Raw genomic sequence first — 25,857 nt, 5'->3', positions numbered from 1 at the left:
CCAACTATGTTGACCCTGAACACTTGAGAAAAATGTTCTACAATGGCCTTCTGAGTCTTCAAAGGATTCAGTAAAGACAAATTTGCCTTTTCTGATAGCCTCCAGCTCACATTCAGATTTGTGAGCTGGAGACTAAACAATAACATGCTGATCCAGCAAAGAAAGAAATGCTGCTCTCATTATGTGACAAACTTAGTACCTGTATATAAAACACATAGGGCTTGTTGATTTTTCTTCTACACTACTGATGAAGTCATGGCTAGTTTTTCCTGAGACAGGTTAACTGGCTGGATTATATTGTGGACTTCATTCTGCATGCACTACTCCATGTCTCTTCCTGATGACCATTCCTGCTTCAAGATATTTCCTTACAGTAGTTTTACAGATTAAAATAATTCTTGAAAAGGAGTGAAGTTTTTTGCACTGTCTTGTAAACATTTCTTGGAAAATGGAATGACTTCATTAGAGCCTGACATGAATAAAGTAACCTACACTCCCAAGAAGATTGAATACTTGAGAGAGCAGAGTAGCCACTTTGTTCTGATCAACTTCATAAACAAAATACGTTAAGTTTGCCAATAAAGCTACATTTTGCAGATTATCTCTGCAAAATGTAGCTTTATTTGCAAAATTAAATGTAGCTTTATTCACATTACTGATAATCTGCAGAGAGCAGATTATCAGTAATGTGAATAAAGCTACATTACTGATTATCTGCAGAGAGCAGATTATCAGTAATGTGGCAGATGGTGATTTCAGGAAGGAATACTTTTGTTAGATTGAAACTATTTTGTTCTTGGGCATTTTTCCAGCAGATTGTGAGGACAGATTAGAGAAGATCAAATATAGTTTTTTAAGTAAAGTTTCAGTCAAAGGATGTTTCAGTAATGTTTTTACCAAGAGTGACACACAAGTTAATATTGATTTACCACTTGTGATTTCAAAATTCTAGTGGCGCACACACATACCAACTCCAATACTTTGGAAGTTTTGTTTTAATTCATCTTAATTTAGGCATCTAACACATGTACAAATGCTGATATATCTAAGAAAATATTTGAATATGTGTGCTCACAATTACAGCTGTTGCTAAGCAACATCAAAAGTTTAGTTTATTCTTTGACTCTACTATGTATTTAAATGTGGAATTTAGATGTAGATCATCAATTAAATTATTTTGGATTTGATTACAGCTTGCTTGTATTTAGTAAAGATCAATTATAATTTCTGGATATTTAATTAAATGTGTTGGATTTCTTGTTAGAGAATGTTAGAGAATGGGTATAAGTTCTACAGATTAGAGCCCGAAAGTGGATATTTTATAAGTATACAGGTCGTTTGAGGTTGCAGGGATGAAGAAAGATTGAAGATTAAAATGACCCGTTTACTTATAAAATATCCACTTTCAGGGCTCTAATCCATAGAGATTTTACCTATTTAATTAAAATAAAATTAATAATAATCTGGTAGTGAATGATGACTCCAAAAACATTAACCTCTCTTTTATTCAAATATAAATATCCAATAATCTGATTTTAATTTAATGCCAAATGATTACATTGAATTATAATAATGCTACTAATTACTAAATTGGCCATCTCTTTTATTTTCTGTCTTATTGGAATGTGTAATGTTTAGATAAAGTGATTAATTAAAATATGAAGTTGTCACATTTCCAGAAACATAAAATTAAATTATAATGATAATAAATTTAAGAATAAACTAGCATACTGTCAAAACTAATTTATTATTGATTATTGTCTTATTTAAATGTAATTTTGAATAAATAGATAATTGGACTGCAGTTATAAAATTGCAGACTTATAGATTTCCATTGTCATCTGTCTGTTTGTCCATCTTTCCTTAATCTTGAAAATAGAGTTAGGTAGGTGAAAATTGAGATCAAATATGGAAAGTTTGGGTTGGAAGCTCTGATTAACTACTGTATATATGAACTTCCAATCTGGACTGGAAGTCAAGAATAAAAATTGATTAAAAACTGAAACTGGCATTGTGATTTCAAAATAAGTAATTGCTTATTGTATTTTATTGTAAATAAATTACTGGGTACTTTTTAAATAAATTTGTCATTAATTAGGAAACCAGTGGGGTCTCATTCTTGATAAGTGTTATGGATCATGTTACAATTCCATAAAAAGCTAGTGGAACCACGTTGAAAAAGTAGAGCTCAGCAAAAACATTTGAGTCATTCTAAGTTAAGAGGTACTTTTGATGTCCACAATAAAAAATCACATTTTTTTCAAAAATTTATTTGAAATAATGTTATTATCTCTCAAAACTCACCACCTTCTTTATGGTCACTTAAATTCATTACTTAAATGTACTTAATTTAATCACAATAGTGCCTCAAACATGAAAAACATATCTCCCCTGGTCTGTCCCCTAACCAATTCTGTTCATATATCAGTAATTTTAAATGCATAGAAATCTAATAAAATATCAAAATCGTTCATTTTAAAAAAATAGGATAAGTAAATTATTGTAATCTAATGAGTAAAATTATGTAATATTTCTTTTTCATAAAAAATATTTGTTTACATTTGTCCCACATACTTCATGTCTTGTCCCCTGGCTTTTTGTATTCCTTAAAAAACGGCATTTGTTTACTTTGTTGCAGGAAGTTGTGACCTTGAACACATTTCATTGGACGTGAAATTAGCAACAAGTATGACACAAGCTAGCCACGCAGCCATTTTGTCAGTCATTAAGGTAACATCACTCTGTGGGTACAGTTGTGAATGAATGTGATCTGGCAAGTTTTATTTTGTTATTATTCGCCAAAAGACTTCATTTTATTTGTATATTTACTGTTATTTGTGCATAGATTCTCATATTTCTTTGTTAATTACATATGATAAATACTGTTACGATTACAGTAGACCCCCTATAACGTTCCTTGTTATACGAATTTCGCATTGTAGGAATCCTTAAATACATGAGCCAATCGCAGCCCGACATGTGTGAAGTTTACGGACTATGGCTGTTTGAAAGATTTTCTTCCATAAAATTAATCGATTCTAGACTAATTCGACTTAACATTTCCAAAGTACGTATAATTTTTTGGGAATAATCCGTATAAACTATGCTATAAACAAAAAATTGTAGGATTACTTACTGAGTGTGCACCGTTCGAAGTCGCCATTGCTTAAGCTTGTGTTCGTCGCGGAGCAGTGCACCAAACAGCGGCCGTGATTTCTGATGTTATTTTTCTGCGAAAAATTCATTGAACTTTGGAGACATCATTGATAGAAATAATTTTTATGGCTGTTGAATAAGAAATGTTTCTTTCATAAGAAATGTATAAAATTACAGTGCTGTATTAGACTTACGGTACCTAATTTACATACTGTACAGACGATAGTAAACTCAACTTACTCGCTAAACTCTCCGTAGCGTGGTGCTGGACAGCGGAAAATATATATATAATTATAATAAAGTTACAATAAATTAAGTTAATATATAATTATATATACAGTACCTAATTTATATATAATTAATATATAATTATATGTACAGTACCTAATTTATATATAATTTATATAATACTGTCCAGACGATAGAAATCTCTCCGTAGCGTGGCGCTACGGACGGCGGGAAAGTAGTTCGGCTTCCCGATGACGTTTGAGGTGTTTATAGGGAACTTTTACTATTTTTTACGGATACCGGTAGCAATTTTTTCGTAGTTTTATANTACAGACGATAGTAAACTTAATTTACCCGCCTAAACTCTCCATAGTGTGGCGCTGGATGGCGGAAAGTAGTTCAGCTGCCCGATGATGTTTTACCAAATTATAGGAGTTTTTTTTACCATGTTTGTACAGATACCGTCGTAATTTTTTCGCCATCATATAGGAATCTGAACTATAGGAACCCGTGTTATAGGAGGGTCAACTGTATCTCCCCTGGTCTCTTATAAAACAAGATAAAATAAATAGACTGGCCAGCTTGCAGATATGCACAAATTAGTTGTTTCAATAAAAATATTACATAATTAGATTAAATTTCTAACATTTATGTCGTGCTGCCTCTCCTAACCAGTGAGTACCTCTTAACTTAGAATGACCCATTTAAATAAAGGAAAGTTTTGAAAGTTGTGGCATAAGAATACTGGAACCAGATTTGACAGTAAGATTAACGTGTGAATTAAGAGCACATTACTCAGACTACAACTATAGGAAACTTTGGAAGAAGAATGTCACGTTGATAAAAAATCAGGAAAACAAGCATTGTTACAGGAAAAGGTTCAGCTTTACTTTGATCCTTACAGTTTCTTCACTGATACTGCTCAAAAATGCTCCAATGTTCAGTTAAATTATTGTAGGTGCAATAACTTGATGGACACTCTTTTTGCATGGAATTTGGCTTCTGATCCTGTTGTTAATATACAAAATAGTGTGTGTCTGTTTATATAACACACTGTTATACTCTGTCATCATTATTCAAACCATAGAAACTTAAATTTTCATTAATAGATCCATAATTACAGAATTGAAGGCATTGTGTATGCCAAGTGTGACCATGAAAAGTGGCACTTTCTTACATTTGTATATCTCTTGAATTAGTTTTAAAGTGACAAGGTTCTGTTGTATACTGTGTCCAGGCACCCTAGCACTCTGCCTAATATTAATTTTATTATCTATGTGATGAATAATATGTTTGGCCATGATGATCACTAAAATCATGTAGTCACCATTTAGAAGGGTGATGGGTAGATAATTGTTAACCATTAAAATCCCTTCATCCCTTTCTTTAATAAAACTAATGTTTCCCAAATTAAGACTCTCAGTAAGAGACTTAAAATTGTATAATACGATATAATACCAGTTAAAACTACTAAAATACTTATAAAATATACTTGCTATATTATCAGGACCCAGTGCCCTTTTGACTGTCAATTCTTTTATGGCTTCTTTGACTTCTTTCTCTGTCATTTTTTCATCATTACTGTCTACTTTCCCAGCACCTCCCAAGAAAGAATGTATGTATTCCCATCTATCTTGATCCATTTCTTTATTTTGTAAATAGCTTTTCATAGAATTTCTCAAAACATTATAATTGTCTTTTTTGTTGAACATTCTATCCCTATTTTAATTTAGTGATGTTATTACTATTACTTCTGTGTTTTTCACCTAAAAAAAATAGTCTTAGATTGTCTATTTCCTGTTTTTAGTAGATTGTTATTTGGATATCTCATTTCTTCTCGTTAGGAGTATTAAGTAATGGGCTTGGATGTCACACCAACAGTTATTTCAATCAAAACTTCTTCCAAAACTTCAGACTATGAGGCGTTAAATATAATTAAAAATATTTTAATCTTGCGAGCGCTTTCGACGTAAATATGCACGTCGTCTTCAGGCAATTCAAAATCAAATAGAGAATTCGAACTATACATTTTATGGTTCGAATTCTCGTTGAAAGCGCTCGCAAGATTAAAATATTTTAAATTATATTTAATGCCTCATTTCTTCTCATCCAACATTTCTGCCATTGTTTGTTGTACAGAAGAAATGTCTTCATTATGTCTGTTGTTAGCATTTTGAATTACTAGATCAGTTAATAGTCTTTGCAAACTTTTCATATTTTGAAATTTGTCATACTTTTTATGGTTAACTTTCTAACACACTGGGTTGAAATTTAAATCTTCTTACTTCAAACCAAATAACTGGAGCAAAAAATGTTTCTTTAGTGCTAACGTTTTTGACGCTCCTTCTGGTCTCTTCTTCAGGCATTTACTTAAATCCGTCGCATGCTGGTCTTTAAACTTTTGAACTTCTTTAGAAGGCATTTGATTTCGTATTCCAAAAGTGCACACATCCCAATTTATTCAAACATTGTATGCTACTGTGAGATTCAAAATGCAAACTGTTTACGTTTATAATGTTTTAATTTAAAACATTATAAATGTAAATAAAATTAAATATTATTGTCTATTAGGACTTGCCATGCCATAGAAAGCGACATTTCCTCCTTAAAATTGATGCATGTGGATTTGCATCCCACCTTAAATATTTCCATTGCCTCCAATAGTTTGAGGTGATCCTGATGCAGGGTGGTGAGGATGATGTGTGTTTTGTTAAAGTCGGCTATGATGTCCGGGTCTGTTGCATAAGTCGAAAGGGCTGTTGTGCAATTATTGTGTAGTATGTCCGACTTTTGCTCCTTTAATTCTACCGCTTAAGACCTTTTGGTTGAACCAACATATACCATTTCTTTATCGGATCTACCATCCTTTATTGGGACCTTGTAGATGCCCGATAATCTGTCCAGATTTGGATGGTCTTTTCCATTCCTTAGTATGCTGTAAATGGACGGGCATCTTCTGTACTCTATATGGATCTCATGTTTCCTGGCAATGGCATTATATATTTATTTTAAATGCGGGTTATATGTGACAGGGACCCTCATCTTGTCATCTTCCTTTCCACTATTCGGTCTTTCCATCACACTAGTCTCTACTTCTTGCTTATGTTTGTAGCTTTCACATAACTTACATATAAGGTTGGTGTACCCATATTCAATGGCTATCTCTTCTATATTTTTTATTACTTATGTGTATGCCTGTGTGGTGGAAAAGTTTGTGAATGCTCTCATGACCAATGCTCTGAAAGATGCTATTTTATAAGAAAAGGAATAACATCAGCCTATTGGAATATACGTTGTGACTGCAGTTGGTTTTCTATACACTGCCGTTTGTATGTTTGATCCCTCAATTACAATGACTATATCCAAAAGGTGGACTCTGTTCAGACTGTGTTGTTCAATCTCAAGAAATAGTCCATAGGGATTGTTGTTTATTGCCTTATCAGTATTTGTATAAAATCTGTCTAGTCTCACATTGACTCCCTGCCCTTCCCATGTATAAGTAGGATCTGTTGGGCATTAGTCCAGATAAATATCATAAAGCTTAAAAATCAGATAAAATTTCATTTAAAAAGTCACAAGACCTGTCATATCTCATGGCCTATTTTTATCAATCTGAGCTAAAATTATATTAAAATGTCTGAATAAAATAACATTTCTTTCCAAGGCCATGAAGGATCTCAACCTCCCAAACAGTGACTTTCTTTCACTAGTAACTGTGTACATAGATGCTAATCAAATGTAATCTAATGCCACTTATCTCTCAGTCCACTGCCAGTAATCTAACCTTGCTGTCCATCATAAAATTTTGTACTTCACCTCTGTTGAATGACATCAGCACATCAGTACTCCTCTGTGACAAATGATGCAATAATACTGTAGCTGTGGTACACATGTTGAAGATCCCTGTCCTCCATATCTCGAATATTGAATTCTCATACTGCAAGGATGTCGATGTCTTCTATCTCCAGCAAACCAAGTATACAGTGCTGTATTTTTCAAACCTCTAAAACCTCAAATATTAAGAGTGTAAATATTCAGTTCATAAACCATGTTTAAGCACTCTCTCCTCCCCCTTCATCTTCTCTATCGATCACCCTACCCCTCTTTTTGTTGCTCTGTTCATTCTCAGAGGATCTTTTGAACTGTATACTCTGTACTGTAGATGCTTTTATATTTGGTAAGCTATTTTTCTTGTTGTGACTTACCTTTCTTCAGTTTTCTTAGTAACTATTTGTGTATTATTCTTTTTATTCTTATTGTTTTCAAATAGTTGTATAGTCTTAGTGACTGTGGGAAATTCTTTGACTGATAGCCTGATCAAAAGCTTAAAATTCCATAGCTTTGCACTGATCAGTAGGAATGAAGTCTAGATTACTGTATCAGTTTGATTCTTTTATACATTGTTAATTTGTGTATTGAACATGCTTGTAAACAAACTTATGTAGCTATTGTTCTCAGCTAGTGTTTATACTAATATCTGGTTATAGAATGTAGTAAAATATTAAATATTTTAAACACTAAATTAGTGAGATATGATCCATTCAAATGAAGTATAGAAATAGCTAGGAAGTGTTGAAATAGCAGATGAGAGTTAACATAACCCCAAAAATTCAAAACAACTGAAACAAAATGGAAAATAAATAATGTAAGTAACTAAACATAAATATTTCTCTTGCTACCTCACAGAGGGAACTAAAAGCTTACCTTAATTAAAATTATCCAGAAAAATACCTTTAGTTTTACTTTGCCTCACTTTTTAAAATTTTTATCAATTGAAAATAAATATATTTCCAACCTAGATGGTATTATGATAAATGGAAAAGTTTTATTTTATTTAGTTTGTGGATGATATAACACTATTAACACCAACAAAAATTGCACTTTAAAGTTAGTTTAATATATTAAAAATATATCTGAAGGAAAGCCACTTATCAATGAATCCTTCCTAATAAATCTAAAATTTTAATATTCTGAAATAACTACAAGACTTCAGAGAAAGAAATTTAGATAATCATTTAATTCAAGTCCCTCCTATTTGCTCTTACTAGACCAGGGGTGACCAACAGTTTTTGCCTCCAGGCCGAATTGGAAAGAGAACTTTTTCCACAGGCCGAACCAGAGGCTGCCCTAGGAGATTTTGAGGTGATGCGAGATCTCATTGCGGTGTCACCCCATAGAGACTAAATTGTAGATAGAGATTACAGATACATTTTTCACATTATCATGCTTTATCAACATTCTATGCTGTACTTAAGAGATTTGTAATGGAGGGTTAACTCTAAATGCACAGTGAGTTGTTGACCTTTTTTTTTTTTCATCAGAATTATTTATCGAGCTATTCGGACTTCAGTAGCTAATATTGAAAGGTTCATTGGGGGCCACATAAATTCATTACACGGGCTGTATGTTGGCCATGCCTGTACTAGACCATTATCTAGTAAGAGCAAAAATCATTATTCCTTACAGAAGTTTAATACAGACACAGAAAGAAGAAAGAATAGAAATGGAAGTAATCAAAGATCTTAAATTTAAACTTGAAAGCTTAGCAGAAAAAAGTACGAGAAGACTGTTTCAGACAAGATTAGATCAAAAATTGGAAGAAAAAGAATATGATAACACTATAGAATACATGAAAATATAAAAACAGCACTACATGAAGCAACAAATGATGCTCTAGGACAAATCAAAGAACATGAAAAAACTTTTAAAAAATTCTGGTGGGACAAAGAGACAGAAAATATGATACAACAAAAAAGTAACTTACTTAAAATAGATAAACTCTAAAAAAGAAGACAATAGAATAAGATATAAAAAACTAGAAAATCAGCAAAAAAATTAATTTTGGAAAAGAAAAGATTAGGTTGAGATAGAAAATGTAGAGAAATAGAAACATATAGGAGGTAGAAAATGCACTGAAGCATGGAAATTCCTAAAAAATATTAGAAATGAAAGTAATAGTAATAAAGGACAGTTTATCTCAATTAAACAATGGGAAGAATATTATAAAAATTTATTAACAGAAGATAGAATTCGATTTATGACAGAAGATATAAACATAGAAAAGGATATATTAATTCATTTAGAGAAAAAACAGATTAAACAAGCATGTAAGAAACTGAATAATAATAGAGCAAGCAGTCCTGGAGGAATACCGGCAGAATTGACAAAAAATGTAACAGAAAAATTATTTAGAATGACGACAAAATTATTTGAAAGGTGTCTTAATGGAGAAGACATTCCAAAAGAATGGAAATTTGGCTTTTTGACATCTATCTATAAAAAAGGAGATAAATAAAAATGTGAGAACTATTGAGGAATTACAGTAACAGCAACATTTAATAGATTATATGGACAAATAATAATAGATCTAATCGAAAAAGAATATCAAACAAAAGAAAAAGAAGAACAGAGTGGATTCAAAACAGGAAGATCATGTATGGACAATATTTTCTGTATAAAACAGATTATGGAAAAAAGATTAGCAACAGGACAAGAAACTCATTTGTTGTTTATAGACTTAATGAAAGCACATGATAATGTCCTGATATCAAAATTATGGGAGACATTAAAAGAGATAAATATTAATAACTTGCATATTAAAGCAGTTAAAGAGTTATGTAGAGAATCCATAATGAAAACAAGTAAAACGGCAAAACCTTATTTGGGACAAGACTGTCTCTCAGAGACAGAATCATTTTGATTATCAAGGCAGGTCTCGTTCTCATTCTCCTATCTTCTTTGATATCACTGCTTTTGGGCACGATCATTCAAACTTAGCTGGCCACGACCATGAGATCGTCCACGATGCATCTTCGATGAAATTAACCTATCTAATTTCAAAATTTCTCTCTGTTGTGTGTCAGCTCTGTTGAATTTTTGTCGATGCGTAACAAAAAGTTCCTGTTTTTGAAAAAAATAATCGTGGCTATTGTATCGTCTGAAATTATTTTTTTATTTTACACAAACAATATACAGTTTAACCCGATTATAACATCATCTAATGTAACGACAACCCTAATATAATGTCAAATTTTTATTGGTCCTACGATTTTACTATACTAGCTAATGTTAAAAAAAAACCCACTTGTAATGACATAAAACCGTTTTAATGTCATATTTGAAGCACTCCCAAATTTACAAAATTAGATTACAAATTTTATTTAACATAGAAGAAATTATGTGCCCTAAGGTTAGAGTTCACTTTTTAGAATGACTGTGAGTGGTACTCTCCCCTACTTGACTGCAGTGGGGTGAGGTGGCTGTTTTGCCTGTTTGTAGAAGAGGGTCGCCATTTTGTATTTAATTTTGACTCGATTCTTGGTCCCCTGACTACCTATGAGTCTGGATTTTTTTATGGGCAAATGATTTGGGCATCTAATACTCTGTGCCGAGTATGAACTCTCGACATGTACTCCTTCATACCTCTATGCTGGTAAGAACACCGGGCAGTACGATTTTATAAACAAGACATAGTCTTGTCAATAAAAAATTGGAAAAAAATATCAGAAGGATTTATGGTATCAAAAAGACTAAGACAGGGATGTTGTATCTCACCAACTTTATTTAAAATCTATGTAGAAGGAGTATTGAAAATATGGAAAAGGAAATGTTGTAATATGGAAATAGATATTAACGGTAAACCAATGTTTACATTGCAATTTGCAGATGATCAGGCAGAAGATAAAGATGATCTGGAATACATGACAAGAAAAATAAAAGAGGAATATTTTAAAGGAGGTTTATATATAAATATGAGTAAAACAAAATATTTATGCATAGGAGGGGCTAAAACAGACATGGAACTGGAAGGAGAAAGAGAAAAGATTGAGGGATGTGAACATTACAATTACTGTATCTTGGAATACAAATTCATCAAGATGGAAGAGATATATTAGAAATTAATATAAGATTAGTACAAGGTAAGAGAGCAGTTAAAAGATTAAATAGAATATGGTGGAGTGAAGAAATAACTAGATCAAGAAAAAAAAGAATATATAATGCTATTGTTAAAAGCATTCTGTTATACAGGGTGGAGGCATGGATAATGACTGGGGAAGAGAAGAGAAAAGTAATAACGATTGAAATGGATGCATTGAGAAGATCATGCAGAATCTCAAAAAGAGAGAGGATAACTAATGAGAGAATTAAAGACCTAATGGGATTGAAGGAGACAGTTTTGGAAGAAATAAAGAGGAAACAACTTATTTGGTTTGGAGATGTGAAAAGAATGAGTGACGAGAGACTCCCGAAAATGTCAATGGAATATAATCCACAAAAAAGGAAAAAGAGAGGAAGACCCAGACAAACTTGGTACGACGGAGTAAAGTTAGCATGTAGTGAAAAAGGGATTAAAGAGGAATGGTGTATGGATAGAGAGAGATGGAGAGGGTTCTTGGAGATCAGAAGGCAACATCAGATGCCATAAACCAAATATAGATAGATAGAGATTTAATTCAAGTGACTTTGGATACAAAATACTTAGGTATTACATTTTCTTAGAATGGCAAAATTAATTCTCATTTTACAAAATTATCTATCAAGATTATGTTATACATGAGCAATTTACTTTATTTGTGTAGTACATTAAAAATACCTAATTTAAAGATTCATTTTAATCTTTATAATTCAATCATAGTGTAATATATTATCAGTACAATGCCTATTTGGAGCTTAGACTATATGTATCGTATATATTAGAAAAATTTCATATGACATTTATACAAAGAGTATTTCAAGTTGAGAGAATGGTGCTAGGATATGCATTAAGAAATGAAAGTAACAGAATATGGTCATTCTCTTTCTATTTAATTAAAAGTATTAATTAAATTTTTTTATCACTTGCAATTAAATTCTAAGGAAAATTTTTATGATTTTATATAAAGCAATGAAGAATAAACTGAACAAAGATAACAGTAATAATTAGCAGACTAAATTAAATAAACTATTGCATCAGTTTGGAGAGTCAAAAATTCTTTAGAAACCAATCTTAATAATTGGAAATGAAGCTGTAAGGCAATATTGAATTCTGCAATTTCATGATCTATAGAACTAGATCAGAATTCTTTAATCAAGTTTAAATATCATCCTTGATATGTAATAAATTTAGAGATTCCCAATTTCCAATTATATATGTATTTTTTTTTACCAATAGCATTAAATATTAATTGCACAATTGCATCTAAATAATTTTTATATATAGAAGAAGTTCACATTAAATTTTTCAGTCAGAATTGTTTATGGTGCAACAAAACAGAATTTTTTTTTGATTAACTGATATTTAAGTGTAACAAAATTTAATATTTTGCATACCATTTATAATATATTAAAAACAATTAACTTTTCAACAAATCAAAAGACAACTAGGGAATTTATCAAAAATGGAAATGTATAGTTTTTACTTGATTGCTTAATGTTCTCTGAATTAGTTGTGTTTCCTTCAGAATTAGCACAAGGTTGCTGTTGAGAACAAATCACACAGGAACTCTCTTTTTGATGAAAAAAGTAGGTTTAGTTTCTATAATTTAAAAGGATATGCATTTCAGGCTTAATGCCCCTATTCAGTCCTATTTTATTAAATATATTGGCAAAAAATTATGTAAGAAATTACAGAATATATTTCTTACACTTATTTTTATTTTACTTTTTCTTATTTTTTCTTATTTTACTTTCTTACACTTATTTTATTTCAGTCTTACACACCTCCCAATCTTTGCAAACATTTTTACTATTATTTTCAAATTCCATTAAAAGGTAAGTGACTTTCTTCTGAAATTTGTCATTTACCATCAAGTCTTTATTCTTTCTATATATATATTATCTTGGAAAAGCTGGCTGTACTTTAATAAAACACCAACTTTTTTATGGTCTGTAATATTAGAGCCAAAACAAATAACCACTAAGACTTCTATTTTATTTATTAATGCCTTATCAGTATTTGTATAAAATCTGTCTAGTCTCACCTTGACTCCCTGCCCTTCCCATGTATAACCAGGATCTGCTGGGCATTGGTCCAGATAAATATTATAAAGCTTAAAAATCAGATAAAATTTCATTTAAAAATGACCTGTCATACCTCCATGGCCCATTTTTATCAATCTGAACTAAATACTATATTAAAATATAGCACAATTATATTTAGCATATGCATACAAAAGTTTTCTCAAAAAATATAATTACCTAAAAAATATTATAGTGATAGCTGGAATAACTAATTATTAAAACCTTTGGGTAAAATAAGTAAAACTGAAAAAATTAAAAATTAACATAAAGAAATAAGTAAATAAATAAATGTAATAAAATATTATTAACATAAAAAGACAGTATACCTGTAGAAATAAAATTATTTTTGTTAAATCGTATAAAACCATGGGTTAGTATAAGTAAAACTGAAATATATTAAAAAATAAACATTAAAAAAATAAGTAAATTAAAGAATATAATAAAATGTAAAAATAATAAAATAGTATATCTGTAAAAATAAATATAATTTTGTTAAAATGTATAAAAATGCTTTTTGATTAAAAAGAGTAAAATGTAAAAAACCTTAAAGCCAATTAAAACTGGTTAAAAATAAGGTGTAAGAGCATTCACTGTATGTTTATCAGAAAGTCTGGTATTTTATATGATACAGTGAATTAAAATGGGGGAGAAAGAATGTTTTAGAATGGACTCTTCTGTTTTGGTAGTAATGGCTGCCAGATCTCATTGATGACAATGCCAGTATTTAAATTCATTCTGTGAATTTCATTTATTTTAATAATTTTAATGTATTCAAAAAATTTTTTTAATCATAATTTTTTCTTTTTTAAGAATTTTGATGCTGTCAAGTGAGATCTTGCAACTGGCATAATCGCAGCATGTGGCAACTGCTGATTTGGTGTAATTATACTTCACAACCCTTATATGCTCTATTATTTGAATTTTTAACATTCTACCAGTTTCACCTATGTAATAGTATAGATTTCATAATTATTTTTTATAAAAATTGTTGAAATGCTAGCAATGTATTAATAATATGATTAGGTTTAAATGTAAACAGAAAACTTGTATTCATTTTATTGTGGTTGTTTGTAACAAGAGATTTGTAAGTCCGCGAATAAATGTTACAAATAGGAACACAGGAACAAAAACGTGTATGATTGAATATTCCTTTAATGCTTTCCAAACATGGTTCTTTTTTCTTGTTTTGTTACAAAGATCCCAACTTAACAGGTTTCTTTACCCTATTATCTTCACAGGAAAATATGTCACCTCCTATTCTTGTACAAGTATATAGTATATGTGTGCGTAACACAAAACCTTGATAACTGACTTAAAAACTAATCTTATGTTTAACTTAAAACTAATATAACAGGAAAACAATTAGTAAAATTAGTAACAGACTTAGGAAAGTGTAGAAAGTATAAAGAAATAGATAGACATACCTGGGTCCACGTTGATTGATCGATATCTTTGAGGAGGTGCCCGTTCACAGACGTGATCTTTTATTCTTCTTTACTGATTCAGCAATTCATTCTCGAGGTTCTCTGATTCTTCTGGTTTTTCTTAGTCCCTCGTGCTTCTTCCTCTCTAACCTCGACAGTCCTCTCTTATACCTGCCGTCTTCTTCCCACTTCCCTCTTTTCGAGCTTTGCTCACTATACTGTACATCCGTTCCTTTTGAGGTCCAGCCAAAAAGTGTTCTCCTCATTCCTTTCTTCTTGCCTCAGGCTATATTTTCTTTTGTTTATTTCCCCAAAGCACTAATACCTTACTCCTTTGTTTCACCTTGGTTCTGAGAAGGGGTAAGTCCATGTACATGATGTGACAGCGTAAACTGTGTTGTTTTTTCATGTCTGATATTGTAGCCATATTGTGTGTTGTTTAACATGTTGGATAATGGATTCAGGGCTAGGCAGAACCAGAGAGGACTCAAGGAATCTCCTTGAAAAATTCCTCGCCTAATGAATATCTCATTAGTTTGTATGGAAGTGTTACTAACCCTGAGATGCAGTGTTGTTCTCCAGTGCTGCATAGTGTTTTGGAAGAATGCAATGAGTGATGGATGTATTTTGTACATGTGTAGAATATGTAGCAGCCAACTGTGTGGAACACTGTCGAATGCTTTTCTGTAGTCTATATATGCCATGTGTATGTTTCTGTGTTGTTTGTGTGCTTGCTGTAGAATGACCTGAGCGTGGCGAAAATCATTAAAACCAACTCCAACCCACAACAACTAAAATGGATAGAAGCCATGGAGATATTTAAGGCGGGAAGAAACGGCACGTGCATTAATTATAAAGAGGAAATGGCCCTATCAATAGCATGGCAGATTTTGCTGGATAAAAGCGTTTAAAGAGATGAGTATGGAGCATGCGCAGTACAATGATAGAATTCGGAAGAGATTTTGATAGATAGCAGCGTTTAAAGGGATGAATATGGAGCATGCGCAACACGAATTCAGAACGATTTTAAATGATTCGAATATTAAAGGCCCATTCGTTTCAGCCTGAAGAAGTGCCCAGGAGGGGCGACGAAAACGTTCGCATGTCTAAAAATAGAACCACTCCGGTTAAAGGTTTGAAGAGTATTTTATTTTAATGACTGAATCTATGAGTAACTGTTCTTTGCATCCCCTGTGATTTCTACGGCAACCTTTTTGTTGTTCGGTAAGAATGTCGTGTTCTTCAACATGTTTGTATATTTTGTTTGTGATACAGGATGTCAATAATTTGTATAGTGTTGGAAGACATGTAATTGGTCTGTATTGTATGGGGTCTGTGGTTTTGTTGTTTTTAGGTTTTATGTAGGTGATGCCCTGAGTAAGAAATTTTGGCATGTCTTGTGGATTGATGATGATGTGTGTTAGATTTTTGGCTAGTTCCTGGTGCAGTGATGTAAACTTTTTGTAACAGAAATTGTGAATGTTGTCTACACCAAGCGTCTTCCAGTTGTGTGTTCTGTTAACAGCGTAGCGGATGTCGTGTATGTTTATTTCAGCACAGGGCATAGTTGGTATGTTGTGCAAGTTTCTGTTCTCCTCCTCGATCCATCCTGCATCAGCATTGTGTGTAATAGCATTGGACTAAAGAGAAGACCAATAAGTTGTGAGTTCTTCTTCTGTTGGTGTGCCATTGTGCTGCGTATCAGTATTTTGTTTTGGTACTGATTTGTCTGTAGAAAAGTTTTTCATTGTTTGTGAATAATTTATTTTGTTGTTTTCGTAGTGTACATGTTTTGTATCGTTTGAGTCTACGTGCTTTGGCTGCGAGTTTTTGTTTTAGTGTATCGATGTATTCTGTAATGTGTGTGTTGTGATGTTCGTGTTTTGTGTGTGTTTTGATTTTCTTGAAAATGTTTTTGAGTTGTTTCTTTAATTTGGGTGTTATGTTGTTTTTAGTGTATTGTGTCAGCCTGCCTAATTGCTGTCTAATGTCATTTATTTGTGTTTCTATTCTTCTCTGCCAGGCAGGCTTGTGATAGGATTGTGTTTTGTGTGTGTCTGTCTGTGAGTGTATTTTCAGTCCATGGTGTGTTACTACTGTGACTGCCCCAGCATAAACTAATGTATGAATGTCTGTAAGTGTAGAAATTGAATGAATGTAGTTTGGTAGTAAGTGAGTGTTTACATAATCTAGTGTTTTTCCTACTGCCTTTGACGTGTTGATTTTTGGTATTCGTGGTCTTTGTGTGGGATCTGTACCAGTATATTTAATGAGTGTTTCCTGAAATATAAGTGAGAGCGTATTAACTAATTCTATGTCTACGTTATCAGTGATGGATGGGGAAGTGCCTGCAGTATCATTAGTGGTACTTGTTGTGTGTGTGCTGTAATCAGTGCTTGTTGCTGGATTATCCTGACAGGTTACGTGATCTTCATTAATGTTAAATGTTTCTGTCTGTTGATGTATTTGATCAGCAACCTGTTGTTTGATAAGTTCAAGTGTTGTTTGTGGGATAAGGTTGTTGTGTATAATTGTTCGTTTTTGATCAACAACCCTTTGTTCGGTGACAGTGAGGTGAGGATATTGTTGTGTGAATATGTGGTGTAGTTGTTGTCTGTATGCTGTCATGTTTGTTTCGAGTTTTGTGATGGTGTAGTAAGTACGGATGATAAACTCGTTCATTTCTGTTGTCCATTTCATCCGTTGGCATGGTTTTCCAGCCTTTGTGGTCTGTGGATGCATTGCCACAGAAACACCAAGGCTAGGTTGATTTTTCACATCTGTTGAGGGCATTGCAGTAGCCATGCTTGGGCCAATGCTGCTTTCGCCACCAGTAACCAAGGGAGACTGGCCTATTTTTCAAACGTGAGCCTCTGCTTATTATTATTATTATTATTATTATTACAATAGAACTCTATTTATTTGGCTCAAATGGGACTTTACCCAATCTTAAATCTGGAAAATTTGTTAATAATGTAAATAACCCAATTTATATACATTTTATTTTATTTATTGCACATTTTATATACTTCTACAATATTAACAGAAGCGAAAGATGTATCTACATACAGTATGAGTTTGATTTCAATTAGGACACTGTATGTCATGTCAATTAATAAAGAAGTCTGAGTTTTTTTTAGTTCAGTTGGTGTGTTGTATCGAGTTGTCATTCTAAGTATATGAACACATTTTCAAGCATTGTATTCACTTTGTTGTGACTAAAACATCTGTCTTTGGCTTATACTGCCTGTGCTGTCATCAAAATTACCACCAATCTCCACTTTGCCTTTAGTTGAATAAGCCACAATAATGTCTGTTAATTGAAAGTCTCCATTAGTGTCACGTTGCAATCACAATTTTCCATCATCTATCTCTACATCTGCACACCCTTATATATTTCAAAACATTCTAACAACTTCTGAAGAGCCAATATCATTGTCAATATCAACCACTTTGGAAATTGTACAGTTTCAGGCCAATCATTTTCCCACAACTTTATAGTTGTTGACAGTTGCTGAGCAACTGCTTTCTGTAATGATGCTTTAGAGTTTCAAGAACTGATTTAGGCTGTATTAATACTGTTACATTAGGCTGAAGAAATTTAACTTTGATATCTCCACTAACCAGTTCTTCTGTTGGGTGAGTTGGGGCATTGTCAATCAACAATATTGTTTTGAATGGCAAACTTTCTTTTTTTAAGTGATTTTGTATATATAGTAGAGCATCGATTATCCGACCCCCAATTAACCATCACATTGGTTAACCGACCGTTCTAGTCAGCAAATTTCAAATGTCTGCTAGTGATGTGACATTACAATATTTGGCTGTCTTGGGTAGTTTAATATTATTTTTGTTAAATTTTTGCGTGCTTTAGCTGGCATCAACAGCTCGACCATTGAAGGGAGGCCAGTATTTAAACAAAACTTAATTTTTTAATTGTGAGTGGTTGTTTGTTTCGTGAGCAATAAAATAATTTTAAAATGATTTTTAACGATATAATAGCGACGATTATTATTTTAAAAAAATTTGTTAGGCTGAACATCGATGAAAATTCAACACGAAGTTGGTTAATAGCGATATACTAATAAACTAATTACATGGGATATACTAATATCCTAATATACTATACTAATAATAGCGACGATTATTATTTTAAAAAAATTTGTTAGGCTGAACATCGATGAAAATTCAACACGAAGTTGGTTAATAGCGATATACTAATAAACCAATTACATGGGATATACTAATATCCTAATATACTATACTAATAATGTATTTTTTCCCTTCTTTTCGGTTATCCGATTTTTTTCAGTTATCCGACCAACCTGAGTCCCCAATTGAGTCGGATAATCGATGCTCTAATGTACTCGGCACAAAATTGTAAAAAAACAATTCCTTAAAATTTGCACTATCCATCCATCCAAGCACTTTTCCGGGACTTACAAACATTTCTTCTCTGCCAGTTATTTACATGTTTTAAAGCATGTGGCTTAATAGATTTTCCAACCAATACAAGGAGGATTTTTCCTGAAGCATTATAGCAAACAAGTAACGTGATCCTATCAGTGCTTTTTTGTAATCTCTAGCTAAATCTTCTAATTTCAAAGTTAAGGTTTTTTCTGGTTGCATCTTGTAAAAAGGCAATTTTCATCAGCATTATAAATTTGATCTGGCTTTAGCTTTTCAGACTCAATTATTATCTTAACACATTAACTGCCATGAGAAGCACATTTTTATTTAAGAAGAAAGTAACAATTTTTTTTATAATTGAAAATTTTAAAAGATTAGAAAAGATTCAACTTGTTATTCAACTATATCTTGTTGAAGGATATTAAAGCGAAATGATTGCAAAATTATATCGGGCTCTTCTTGTTACTACTATTATTATTATTACTAATGCAATTTATATTATTACTACTATTATTAATTAAATACTAAGTAATTTGGACTACAGGCAGGTGTTAGGCACCATGTCTTGGTAAATTTAGTACTTGCACTCACAACTTTCACTTAATTTACATTTAATCATATCTTAGTTACTTACGGGTATAATAATACTTGATTATGTCTAAATTAGTAACTTCTGGAGATGAAGATCTGGGTAGCTTAACTGGCAATGTGACTGAACAATAAGCAGGAGGTTAGAGTTCTTTAGATCAATTCTTTTCTACTAAAACACTCTAAATTAACTATTAAAATATTAGTTTAATTATAATTATTAAATTTAGCAAGAGATGGCAATTAACATTTGCCTGTAATGCCAAATTATTCAGTACTTAATCAATAGTAGTAGTAATATAGTCTAATATAATTCAGCAATTATTTGGCTTTAATGTATAACTATCTGGTGTGGATGTTTGTATTTGTAGATTCAACAAGGTATTAAGTAAACACTGTAAGGAACCAAGTCCGAGCACTCCCACACTCTTACAAAGACACTCCCACAGAATGTGTAACAATGAACATCATATGCTGAGTCAGAAAACAAGTCTATTCATGCTAGCTACAACGTTACACACAGGCAAGAATGTACTTAAAAATCCTTTGATTTTTTTGCATTTATAGGTTTTCTGTATGTCTATCTTTCATACTTTTCAGATAAAAGGTTATATTTTATAATCTGGATAAACTGAAAATCCAGATAAATAGGGTTCCACTATATTATTATTTTAAGAATACCATGAAAAATTTATAGAATTAATGTAAAATTTAAAAGTTTTTAAAATCATTATTTTTGAGATTATTAACATATTAGTGCTGAATCTGTTGAAAGATAAAAGGATATTAATAAAATACTATAAAGTAGAAATTTGTTTTGTCTGGGAAAAAATTTAAGTAACTGATAAAATGTGGTTATAGTTAGAAAAAAACAATGGTTATCTTCTGTCTTAATCTTTGAAGTTTTTAATTTTTTTAAGTTTTTTAAAAAATTGTTTTTTTTTAAAAAAGTAGCACCATAAATAAATAAATATATTTTTTACTTATATAAGTAAATGATATTTTAATTATTGTTGTGACTATGAGCAATAACACACATAAAGGTTGAGACTATGAACAATAACATGTAAAACTTAAACACTTTATTTCAGTTTAGGAGCGGATACATGAATAATGGCGAGACAATGGGCCTACTCTCTCTAACTCAGTCTCTCTCACATTATTTTCCCCTTTTTCTCGTCAAGAGGCACCCTAGTCACCATATCCCTCACAATTATTAAAACATAAATTTTTAAACAGGATCTACAACATTGTAGATTTTAAATCTACACTGAATCTAGAAAGGATTTTGCATAAAATGCCTAATTATACACACACAATGGATCACAATGAACAAATTTTTATTGTGATTGATGATATAATTAATGAGCTTATATATGTAACTGAAGTATATTAGATTATGTATTGATTATTGTTATTAATACATACATAATCATAACATAGTTTTAAAAATATATGGAAATTTATATTATGAGTTATCATATAGAAAGCTCAGGGAGACTGAATTCTGAGTTCTGCTTCTTATTTTATATCAGATAAGTTTATTTTTATGTTTGATTATAATTTGTGAGCTTTATTTATACAGTAAATTTAGTACACATGGGGCTGTGTCAATAGATGAGGCAGAAAGACAAGTACATTAGGCATTAAATTTGAAGGGATAATAAAAAGACGTCATAATGTTTATAGAAGTGAAAATGTGTTGGTGCTGTTCTTAGACTTGCTTCAGGCATCAAAATTATTTGGAATGGGTCTCAGCATACATACTTGAATATGAATATAGTTTAAAATAATTTTACTCTGAATTTTGTGCACTATTACTGTTACTGTTAACATTTAATTAATCTCAATGAGTATTATAAAAATAAAACTTTAATTTTTAGATATTCAAGATAAAAGAAAATATCTCCTTTAAAGTGTTAAATATAAAGAATATTTATGTTTCAACTGTAAATTATAAAACTTAAAATGCCAAGTAAAAATGGTAATAGTTCATCAGATACATCCAGGTAAGTGAATACTGTAATTAAAAGTTGTCTTAATACAGTAATTTTTTCCATAATAAATAAATATATGATATATAATAAAACTATTTTTTGTAGTTGTAAACTTATTTTTCAATAAAAATTTGATTTAATTTATTAATTTAAAATTAAAAGTTATTGAATATTTAACAAGTTTTATCAAACTATAAATATTACCCTGTTGTTGTATAGATATTGTAGCTATTTATTTTTTGTTCATAAAGTTTAATAATAATAATCATAATTATTTAAATATTGATAAAATTCATTATCAATTTATATTGATTTAAATGAATTTCTAATTACAAAACTTAGTGCTTTTAAAAAACCTTTAATAGTGAAAAACAGCATATTATGTATTCCTTTATGTATAAATATTTTTATATTAACTCTGCAAAACTTATTATGGTTTAAGTATATTATAAGTTAAATGAAAAACCCAAAATTCAACATGAAACTAAAAATTTTAATTTGAGATGCCACAAAAATCTTTCATTTAGATTGACTCCATGCAAACAAATAGTGATTACTTGTTTATATTCTCATTATATTATTATACTGTTTATTTTACTTTTAACATTTTATCACTTACAAATATTTATAATCATAAAACCTATTTGTGAATTGATTATTGTTAATGTTACTAAATGTCACAAAATTGTTCAAGTTTCAAATGTTTTACATGTTTTTATTTATTTTCACAATCCTTATGGATGATTTTAATGTGATTATTGCAAACATAGTTATTTCATTTGTTGCATTGGCTACTTGTCTTGCTGTCTTTATCTCTGAAACATATCAGTAGATGACATCTTGATCACATAATCTCTTTTTATGATTGTGCTATACCTGCTGGAACTTAACTATATATTTTAATTTCATAGTAATATATTCTTGAGCAATGCATAACTGACAATGCTTGATAATATATGAATCCATTTATCAAGACTAAAGATCATATAATAATAAGAAGTTAATGTCATATCAGAATGAAAAATAGTCTCACATTGCAAGAACTAATAAGTCATACAAGTAATTAATATCTATTTTTAGTTTCATTCCAACAAATAACATAAAATTCAGTTTAAATGCTATGCAACACAGAAAATACTATGATGTCTATATGACTCTGAATGTGTAAAAACTGTGAAATATACTAAACCAATAAAGCAGTTTTTCTTTCCATTAGTATATATATATATTGAAGAGGCAGAAGAAAAAAAAAAGCAATAAAGCTAGAAAATTAACTATTTCCATATTACAGCACTTTGAAAAGTATTTGGGGTCAAATGACCCCAAGGACCAGACAAGTTATGAAACAAACATTACTTTGAAACCACCAAATTAATACAATAGGCCAACTGTTAAAATATGCTAGAATGTATTGCAGGAGCTTTTGTAAACATAGATCAGAATAGATGATAATTTTGTATTCTCATAAATAAATTTTAGCTATTGTAGATAATACCTCTTTTCTAGAAATATATATAGGTATTCCTCATACAACATGGTACTTCTATAACACAGTTTTGGAAATCCTCTGTAGAAAATTTCATAATTTTTAAGTGTAAACTTTGTTGTTCAATATTTTTTTTTTATTCAAGTAAGTGTGCAAAATTTTTAACATCTTTAAATAATTTTTTTTATTTGCAAAGTTGTATCAACTTCCCTCAAACTTTTATTGACCCTATTGGGAAACCCTGAGTGGGGTTTATGGCTTGCTTTATTTCAAATAACTTCATTAGAAAAAGTCTGTTGTCATCAGTTCTGGTGAATACTGTCTTAAGTCACTATTAACTAGATCTAGGTGACAATTGTGGGCTAGTAGTAGTGTCAACCTTTGCTCTTTCTGCTACCACATCCACAAGTTTCCCTAGAAGGTTCATGTATTTTCCCATATGTAGTGTCACATTTGTGCCACTATTAAGATACTGCAAGAACTAGGAACTGTAGAACTATACAATTGAGAAGATAATTAATTTTGAAATTACTAATAGAAATTTGTTCATAATACCCATTTATTCAGTAATTGTAAAGATTTTTATATACAGTATTAAATTATAAAGTGAGTATTTTTAATCATTTTTACATAAGTTTAAATTTTTTTCTAATGTAAAGTAAAAAAGCATGCTACATGCATCATGGAGAAATATCTTTTAAAACTAATAAAAATTTAAAGTAAAATTAAGAAAACTTAAATCCTATTTTCCTCCTAGAATATAATTGGCAAAATTGGCTTCTACAATTTTATTAATTATTACTGTTATTGTTTATCAGGAAATATTTATATCACTGTTTAAAGTAGTCAAAAATATTCAGAATATCATAGAATTAAGTCTAATGCAAAATTTTCAGATTTTTGCATAGTTTCTTCTACAAACTTGTATTTTCTAATTTATTTTCATCAATTAGTACTATAAAATCAATAATGCAATAATGACATGAGAGAATGATCACTTTTGCAGGGCTTAAAGCAGTCATGGCAGTGAATATAAGTTAGAAAAGAGAGTCCACACTGAAAAAAAGCTAAAAAAGGTAATAGTGTGTAAGTGATCTAAAAGAGGCATTATAAAAAAAAACATACACACATTTTGTACCAATAACATTGCATATGATATTTGATTGATTATTAAGTGGACTGAAAAAATTAAATATGAAATAGGTTGAGTTTATACTCCAGAAAAGTGACCAGTAAGACTGCATTAAGCCAGAACGGGCCCACATTAAGTTTTCATGTGCCTCGTACAGAGTTCCCACTGTTATACAGCGAAGGAAATGTAAGAGTAACATAACTATCAGGTTGTGTCTCCATATAACATACCAAATTTCAAATGCCATTTATTTTAAGGTACATTTTTTGATTTCTAGTTAAAAACTTTGTAATTAAAATAGACCTTTTGTTTAAGTCATGCTGCAGTTTCTGCACTTCTCTTGTTTTCTCCTCTTCATCATACTGAATTTTTTCACACCTTCCAATAGCCTTTGGGCAAGATGTATCTTTTTAATGTTGTTTTTCTCAACAGCATTTCGTAGTTGATTAGTGGCTTCTTCAAACATTGTAGACCTCGTTTCCCTTTGCATTTTTTCTTCTTCTTTTTTTTTTTTCTTCAGCTTGATTTCAAGAGTATCAATTTTCTTTCTCTCCTGTTTCAGTGCTTTTATTTTATCCTCTTCTTTTTTCTCTCCCTTCCTTCTAGTTCTTTTTACTGCTTTTCTTCTTCTTTCAGTTTACTTTGCTTGTCCAAAAAAGCTTTGTAAGTAGCATATGCATTGTGGGTCAACCCAAGTAACTTCTTTGTTATTGGCACCAAAAAGACATTATTGTGTTATACATGGAATCCATATTTTACTATTAACAATGAATTCATCGTTCGTTTTGACATAAAGGCTCTGTCTTCTGTCAGAACCCATCTAGTAATAGAGAACCTTCTTTTTATATATCTGCCTTGCCAACAATACTTTGACTACTTTAGCGACAGTTTGGTATTTTATCATCCCAGCAGAATTCTTCAGGTCAAGTAATTGCTTATAATTGCATTATTTTAAAGCAAATAATTTCTAAAGAATTCAAATTTGACCTGGAAATAATTTAATTTTTTCCATTGGTATTTTTTAATCATTTTATGTAATTTTATGATGCCATGTTCCATATAATTTTTTAATTTTTTTTAATTTTATGAATGTAAAAAAATGCAAGGATACTGTAATACAGGTAACCCCAGTATAACACGGCACTTCTATAGCACGGATTTACTCTGACACGGTTCGAGAATTGGGTAAAACCCTCGTACAACAGAAAATGTAATAAATTTTTACATACTTAAGTAATAATAGTTCACGAAAATTATTATTTTCGTGAACTATTAGTACTTAAGTATGTAAATTTTCTCTTCTCGCCTTCTGTCGATACACGTGGTCCTTCTCGAAACTTGTTTCAATGTTGCCAGATCGCGACGCTTCTGCTTCTGATGTTGCCGAATGTTTTTCCCTTATTCCATACTTGCTTTATTCTTCATAAGTGCTTAGCA

At 30.9% G+C, this 25,857-nt stretch overlaps 3 protein-coding genes across 4 annotated transcripts in view; 2 read left to right on the top strand and 1 right to left on the bottom strand.

Moving 5' to 3' along the window:
• Positions 1–25,857, top strand: part of LOC111631901 (protein cycle-like) — a 138,009-nt gene that overhangs the window by 15,010 nt on the left and 97,142 nt on the right. Inside the window, exons 1-2 of one of the 2 annotated variants that reach the window (XM_023376237.1) lie at positions 20,296–20,336; positions 21,689–21,814. In XM_023376237.1, coding sequence (XP_023232005.1) covers positions 21,774–21,814 — 41 coding nt within the window. In that variant the 5' untranslated portion in view covers positions 20,296–20,336; positions 21,689–21,773. Of the gene's footprint in view, positions 1–20,295; positions 20,337–21,688; positions 21,815–25,857 lie in introns of those variants that run through there. The other variant, XM_023376236.1, reaches the window with a different exon arrangement.
• On the bottom strand, positions 4,476–5,096 carry LOC111631893. Its single transcript, XM_023376228.1, has one exon. The coding sequence runs from the start codon at positions 5,094–5,096 to the stop codon at positions 4,476–4,478; it is 621 nt and encodes a 206-aa protein (XP_023231996.1).
• LOC111631892 lies at positions 11,429–11,809 on the top strand. Its single transcript, XM_023376227.1, has one exon. It carries the CDS (start codon positions 11,429–11,431, stop codon positions 11,807–11,809), a length of 381 nt encoding a protein of 126 aa, XP_023231995.1.

This window comes from Centruroides sculpturatus, unplaced genomic scaffold (genome assembly GCF_000671375.1).
Source record: "Centruroides sculpturatus isolate CEXI.00-Female unplaced genomic scaffold, Cexi_2.0 scaffold578, whole genome shotgun sequence".
Taxonomy (NCBI): Eukaryota; Metazoa; Arthropoda; class Arachnida; order Scorpiones; family Buthidae; genus Centruroides; species Centruroides sculpturatus.
Note: the sequence above shows the minus strand (reverse complement) of the source record. Positions and strands in the feature narration are given on the sequence as shown.